The 6,702-nt window shown below is 67.8% G+C and overlaps 1 protein-coding gene across 4 annotated transcripts in view; it reads right to left on the bottom strand.

Moving 5' to 3' along the window:
* Positions 1 to 433: 433 nt before the first annotated feature.
* The window catches only part of JAG2 (jagged canonical Notch ligand 2), a 21,334-nt gene continuing 15,065 nt past the window's right edge, over positions 434 to 6,702 (bottom strand). For 3 of the 4 annotated variants that reach the window (XM_037831683.1, XM_037831682.1, XM_037831680.1), the window contains 11 exons: positions 5,732 to 5,845; positions 5,534 to 5,647; positions 5,320 to 5,436; positions 4,992 to 5,019; positions 4,807 to 4,892; positions 4,307 to 4,420; positions 4,064 to 4,179; positions 3,313 to 3,561; positions 2,568 to 2,699; positions 1,988 to 2,144; positions 434 to 1,644 (listed from right to left, as the gene is read on the bottom strand). In XM_037831683.1, the coding sequence (XP_037687611.1) occupies positions 1,091 to 1,644; positions 1,988 to 2,144; positions 2,568 to 2,699; positions 3,313 to 3,561; positions 4,064 to 4,179; positions 4,307 to 4,420; positions 4,807 to 4,892; positions 4,992 to 5,019; positions 5,320 to 5,436; positions 5,534 to 5,647; positions 5,732 to 5,845 (1,781 nt within the window). In that variant the 3' untranslated portion in view covers positions 434 to 1,090. The remainder of the gene's footprint in view (positions 1,645 to 1,987; positions 2,145 to 2,567; positions 2,700 to 3,312; positions 3,562 to 4,063; positions 4,180 to 4,306; positions 4,421 to 4,806; positions 4,893 to 4,991; positions 5,020 to 5,319; positions 5,437 to 5,533; positions 5,648 to 5,731; positions 5,846 to 6,702) is intronic. The other variant, XM_037831684.1, reaches the window with a different exon arrangement.

Below are 6,702 nucleotides of genomic sequence, written 5' to 3'. Positions count from 1 at the left end.
CCACGGCGATCTCCTTGCAGGGAGAGGCCGGCAGCTCACACGGACCGCTGGCACCCACTCCCCGTCCTCTGCAGAGACCCTGACCACGGCCTGTTCCTGACCCAGCGGCCAGCCAGCTCCTCCCAGGGGACGACACCTGCCCAGACGGTGAGGCCCAGGGCCGCCCTCGACACTCCAGCTCCGCAGGGCCAGAACCAAAGGCCCGAAGGTGCGTCCCGACTGCTCCCGAGAGGCGCTGGCTTCCTGTCTCCATCCTCTCCGGTCCTGACCAGGCAATTCCTGAGAACCTGCTGGCTCTAGGAGGCTTTTTTCCACACTGGGTTCAGTGGAGCGTTGAGCCTTTCCTGAGCCGGCGTCCAACGCCATGACAACAGCGAGCCCACGCTGCCCTCCCCTGCCCCAATCCAAATAAAGAGGGACAGCATCCAGAGAATGAGGGAGGCCAAAACGTTTAAGTTATTAAATCAAATATACAGAGTGATTCATTTAATTTGTACATATTTACAAAAATGCACTTTCACAAGGAAGGGCCGGGGGCCGGGGGCCGATGCCACGGCCGACGCTGACAGCCGCAAGGGGAGTCGTGAAGGCACTTGTCGTGCGTCGACACTGCCGCCACCCGGGAGAGCAGGGCAGTCGGGAAGGGCACTTCTGAGCGCTCAGCGGAGAGAGCTCTGCAGGGGCAGGCAGGGCTGCAACGGCCACGGTGCCCCCGGCCACGAGTCCCACCGCCGGCCACAGGCCACGCCGGCCACCACGGGCCCCAGCGCCGGCCACGGTCCCGCCGGCTGTTTGTCCTGCAGCCACTGAGACACCCAATTGAGGAATAAAAGGAAGATTCTGTAAACAGTGCACCACCTCTGGTAACAAACGTTACACAATTTGGTGGAAACGCAGCCACCCTTTGCTCTCCGCGGCCACGCTGCGTGTGCAGCGCAGGGGAACTTTACAAAAATAGCGACTATGCGAGAATACTCCGTTGTTTTCCGCCTGACAGTTACTGAATAATTTACACAAGGGTAGAGAAACGTAAAAAATAAACATTTGTTTTTTTGTTTTTGCCCTTTTTTTTTTACACAAAATAAAGAAACTACGCACGTGGCCGCGGCGCCCTGGGGCCTGGCTCACCCACGCCTACTCCTGGCCGGGGAACCGGGCCTCGGCGGCACCCCGGGCAGCCCAGTTGTCCACTTTGGGGCCAGCAGCCCAGTGGGCCGGCCTCCGTGGCGAGAAGCCGGGGTCTTTGGTGAATTTGTGTGCGAGGAACTTCTCTGCCTCCGGGGAGCCCCCTGTGCCACGGCCCAGCTCCCCGTCCTCCCCGTCCTCCTCGGCCCTGTGGCCGGCTGGCCCGGGCAGCACCTCGCCCACCCTGCGCGGTGGCAAGAAGTTCTTGCACGGGTAGGACACGTCCTTGGGGCCCCCAGCACCGGGCCGCTCGATGGGGTTGCGGATGGGGTTGAGGGGGGCCCACTGGTTGTTGGCGCCCTCCTCCCGTGGCAGCCGGCTCCGCTCCCGCTCTTTCCTGCGCTTGCGTGTCCACCAGACGCAGATGACAGTGCAGGCCGCCCACAGCATGGCGAACACACCGCAGAGCACGGGCACGAGCACGCCTGGGGACGGGCAGGGCTGAGGGTGGCCTGGGGGCTGGGGGGCAGGGCTAGGGGTGGCCTGGGGGCTGGGGGGCAGGGCTGAGAGCGGCTGCCCACATGGGGCCCTACAGTGCCCACTGGGTGGGGAGCACCCCTTTTGTTCCAGGCTTTTGGGAGCACCAAGAGGGTCTCAGGGTAGGGGCGGGGTGGGGTGGTGTGGGGGCCGTGGGGATCTGGGTGCACACCAGGGGGCTGTTGTTTACTAGTGGGTGAGGAGGAATCTGGGCCCCAGAAGCTGAACAACCCCCCAGGGGCCAACAGATCTCGCAGGCTCAGCGCCCGGGCAGGCCGGAGCCCTGGCTGCTGGGCCCGAGCGGCCCCACTGCCCTCCCACTCACCTGTGGAGGAGCTGCCCACCACGACCGTCTCCACCTTGACCTCAGTGACGGCCAGCAGCACGGAGCCGTTCCCCCGCCGGGTGATGGCGGCCACGAGCGCATGGGCAGCCTCCTGGACCAGGCCACTGTCCGGTGGGTCCCGGGACGGGCCGAAGGACTGTGCAGAGGAGGGTGCTGAGGGACATGCCCGGGCACCGCTGGGCACCCTCGGTTAGAGGGCAGGTCTCGGACAGCTGGGGGGAGCTGGCCCTACCTACTGGCCACACCCCACAGACCCGGCCCCAGCAGAGACCCAGAAGCCCTCCCCCGGCTCCACACCAGCTCCTTGTTCTCAGGGCCTGTCACCCCCAAACCCCACACCCGTCTCACAGCCCCTTCCCCTGCCCGGGAGCTCCCCGGCTTCTCCCCACACACCCCACACCCCCAGCCTCACCCCGAGGCTCCTGTTTCCATTGGAACTGCCCCCAGGGCTGAGGGTGGGGGCCACACTGCCCCTTCCCTGCCCCATGCTCCCCCCCAGCCTCCCCCAGGCCGACCCCAGTGTGGACGCAGCCCTCCTGTCCCGGCCCTGGGCACTCACCACAGCCACCGCCACAGCGCTCGGGCCCGAAGCCGAGCGGTCACACAGGAGCACAAGCAGGTGGTCCCGGGCCACAGCCCTCGCGGCTGGCAGGGAGCGGATCCCGGCGCAGATGGAGCCCACGGTAGTGCCCTGGGCAGAGCTGGGTGTGAAGGGCCTGAACACCGCAGCCACCCCTACCCCACTGGCACCGCCGACACCACGCGGCCCAGCCCCGGGGCCCAGTGCGGACAGCCGGCTCCACCTCCCAAGAAGGAGATGGGGCTGGGCGGGCCTGGGAGGGGCACCCCAGCACCCAGGGGCAGGGGGTGTCTGAGAGTCCACGCAGCCAGGGTTCTCAGGGGCTGTGCGTGGCAGGCGGGGCCAGGCCTCATTCTATCCCAAACCCTCCCCGGAGAGCAGACGGGAGGGACGAGGAGAACCCGGGAAGGGCTTCCCCCAGGGGTACAGGCTGGCCCTCCCTTGACCCCGAGGCCCTGGGGCCCGGAACAGGGGTGCAGATCCCCAACTACCCTCTGGCCGGGCCCCACCAGCTCCCACCAGACAAGCAGGCGTCCGGGGCCAGGACTGACTGTGCCCCTGGACCCCCCAGGCTGCCCCCACCAGGCTCACCTGGTCCCCCTCACCTGACCCCCCGGGGGCTGGCCATGGCCTCCTCGGACCCCCCAGGGCTGAGTAAGCCCAGCTTGTCAGGTGCAGCCACAGGGTCTCGGCTCCACCCAGCGGCAGCCCCCCCGCCACTCACCGGGGGCAGCTGGTCGCGGTCAAAGTGCAGCGTGAGGCGGGCACAGTTGTCGTCCAAGTAGCCGGAGCGCGGCAGGCAGGGGCTGCTGGGTGGCCGTGGCTCCGCGGCGCTGCACTCCCCCCAGGCCGCGCAGGGCGGCTGCAGGCACTCGCCCGGGGCCTTCTCCTGGCACCGCTGCCCGGGTGGGCACTGGGCACTCAGACCGTCAGCCCGGCCAGCCAGCAGGCAGGGCTGCCACCCACACCACACCTGGAGCACCAAGGTCAGACAGCACGGAGAGCAGGTGGGCGTGCGAGCGCCGGATATGTACACAGGGCTCAGACGCAGACACGCAGCCGGGGTCACTGCAACCCAGGAACTGTCCACCGCCCCTCACCACTCTGGGGTCCCAGGGAAGCCGGAAAAACTTTCCGCCAGAACATGAGCAAGAAGACTGTGGGTGGGGCAGGACCGCGGCAGGGAGCGTCTGCAGTCCACCCCACCACATACCCCCAAGGCCTCAGTCTCCCCACATGCGTGAGGGCAGGGCCCCTCCTGGGGCTCCCTAGCCCATGATGCCCGGAAGAGGTGGCCGGCAGCTCAGGGCACCGACCCCCTCAGGCCCCAGGTGTCGGGGTCACGGAGAACGCTGGGCTGCACCGCGGCTGGCGCTCAGGCCTGACATCAGACACAGGCGATCGGGTTGACATCAGCCAGGGCACCTGCCCCCCGGGGCCAGAGCTGGGCAGGGGGTGAGGGCAGGGCCCCCCACCTTGCTGCAGTCCCGGCGGCCGTCCACGCAGTGGCAGCTGTTGCAGTCCTCCGCCCACTTGCTCCCGTGGGGGAACGCAGCACCTCGGGACCAGCAGGACCTCCCGAGCCCGATCACTGCAGGGAGAGGGGCTGGGGGTTGGAGGTGGGCGCACGGGCCCTGGAGGCCGGGTCCCGCTCGGCTCAGACACCCCCAGCTCCACCCGGCGTGGCCACCCCTCCTGCCCCAGCCCTGTCCACCTACCCTCCTGGCACCGCGGGCCAGCCCGGCCGGGCGGACAGACGCAGCGGTAGCCGTCGATCTCGTCCACGCAGGTGGCCCCGTAGGCACAGGGCGAAGACTGGCACTCGTCGATGTCTGCAGGGAAGTGGGCTCACTCAGCAGCTGGCAAGGAGACGGAGCCCCCTGCCCGAGACTCTAATGACGTGACGAGTCCCTGCCCTGGCACGGGCAGCAGAGGCCTCCGGTGAGTGTGCTGCACCGGGTGCCCCTCACCAGCTGGGTGCCAGCCAAGGGGGGCCTTGTCGCTGGCCCCGTGACTGCCCTGGGGGTACCCCATTTCATTCCCACATGGATGTACCTGGGAGCCTGACCGAGCACAGACAAGTGGGGAAACTGAGGCTTGGAAGAGGCAAAGATGCCACAGCCAGGCTCTCTCGCAGGGGACGGGGACGTCAAGGTCTCCCGATCCCTGGGCGGGGCTGGGGTCCCACCGGCCGCCCACCCACCCAACCCCCACTCACTGATGCGGCAGTCGGGACCCGCAAAGCCGGGCGCACACTCGCAGCGGAACCAGTTGACGCCGTCGACGCAGACGCCACCATTGTAGCTGCCGCGAAGGGAAGTGTCAACAGGGCACAGCCCCGGCCCCCAGCCCCACGTCCCCCACCCCCGCGCTCCCTGGCTGGCCCCCAGGGCTGCCACTCACCAGGGCAGGGGGTTGCAGTCGTTGGTGTCTGGATTTGAGAAAGCAAGAGACGGGGCTTTACGGCAGCCCCCGCCCAGCGCCCCAGGCCCAGCAGGCTGTGGGGCGTTGGCCCGGAGGGTCCCAAAGGCCAGGGAGGGCTGAGCTGTGGGGAAAGGGTGCCTGGAGCCTGGGGGCGGGGCGGGGGCTGCACTCCGGCGGGAGCCCCAGCCAGGGCGCCAACCAGGGGAGGGAGAGCCGGGAAGTGGGGCGGGGGCCTCGGCCTCGGACGGACTGGGGTGGGGGTGCCGGCAGGAGCAGGCCGGGTGGGTGGGGGCGGTGCGGGCCTCACTGTGCGTGCAGGTGCGGCCCTCCCAGCCGTCGCGGCAGATGCAGGAAAAGGAGTCTCCGCTGCCCACGCAGGTGCCGCCGTTGGCACAGGGGTTGGGGAGGCAGCTGCTGTTCCGGGCTGTGGGGGGAGAGGCTGCTCGGCGGGGAGCCCGGGGGTCTGCGAGCCACGGCCCCAGCCCAGACCCCGAGCCCCGGCACCGCCCGCTGCTGCTCACCCACGCTGCAGGTGCTGCCCTTCCAGCCAGGTGGGCAGGCGCAGCGGAAGGTGTCCCCGCTGTCGTAGCACGTGCCCCCGTTGCTGCAGGTGAAGGCGTCGCACTGGAACTCGCCTGTGGGCACAAGGCGCCCGATGGGAGGCCTGCCCCGGTGCGGGGAGCGGGCACAGGGTCCCCGCCCAGGCCGCGGCGACTCACGCGAGTGGCAGGTCTTGCCCTTCCAACCGTCGTCGCAGGCGCAGTAGAAGTCGTTGACAAGGTCGTAGCAGCGGCCGCGGCTGTGGCAGGGGTCGGGGAAGCAGTCGTCGAGATCTGGGGATGAGGGCCCCGGTCAGTGGGGGGGGGGGCTTCAGGGGCTGGAGGCGCTGGTGCTGGGCCTGGGAGGGGGGGGACTGGAGGGGCACCTCAGCACACCGGGGTGGGGGTCAGGGGAGCAGAGGGGCAGGATTGGGGAGCAGGCGAACTGGGAGGTCAGGGTGGGGAAATGAAGGGAAAGGGGGGAGGCACAGGGGAAAGGGGGCACGGTGGAGAGTGGCTGGTGCCGGGGCGGGGCAGGGAGCAGTGGGGAGGGGGAGAGGGGAAGAGCAGGAGTGAGGTGCACGGGTGCAGCAGGGGAAACAAGGAGCTGAGGAGACTTCTGGGGATGAAAAAGGGGATGAGGGGAGGGACGAGAATGAGGAGGAAATGAAGAGTGAAAGGGAGATGAAAGGGGGATGAGCAGAATGGGGAAAATGAGGAGAGATTAAAGGGGATGGGGTGGGAGAACAGAGATGAGAAGATGGAGAAGAAACTGTGAAAAGAAGTAGAGGAATAAAATGCAGGAATGTGCCACTTGGGAGAAGACTGATGGGGAAGGGGAAGAGAAAGGGAAAGGGGAAGAGACAGAGAAAAAAAGGAAAATAGAAAAAAGAGTAGAAGCACAGAATGGGGCAAAGAATGGACATGAAAATATGACATGGAGATAGGGCACGAGAATAGGGGATGGGGATAGGGGATAGGAGATAGAGGATAGGGCATAGGACATAGAACATGGGGCTGGGGGGGCAGGGGGTGGGGCAGGGGAGAGGGGCTGGGGGCTGGGGGCGGGGGCAGGGGAGGGGCTGGGGCTGGGGGCGGGGCGAGGCGGGGGAGAGGGGCTGGGGGCGGGGCGGGGGAGAGGGGCGGGGGGG

Source organism: Choloepus didactylus, chromosome 4 (assembly GCF_015220235.1).
Source record: "Choloepus didactylus isolate mChoDid1 chromosome 4, mChoDid1.pri, whole genome shotgun sequence".
NCBI classification, from domain to species: Eukaryota; Metazoa; Chordata; class Mammalia; order Pilosa; family Megalonychidae; genus Choloepus; species Choloepus didactylus.
Note: the sequence above shows the minus strand (reverse complement) of the source record. Positions and strands in the feature narration are given on the sequence as shown.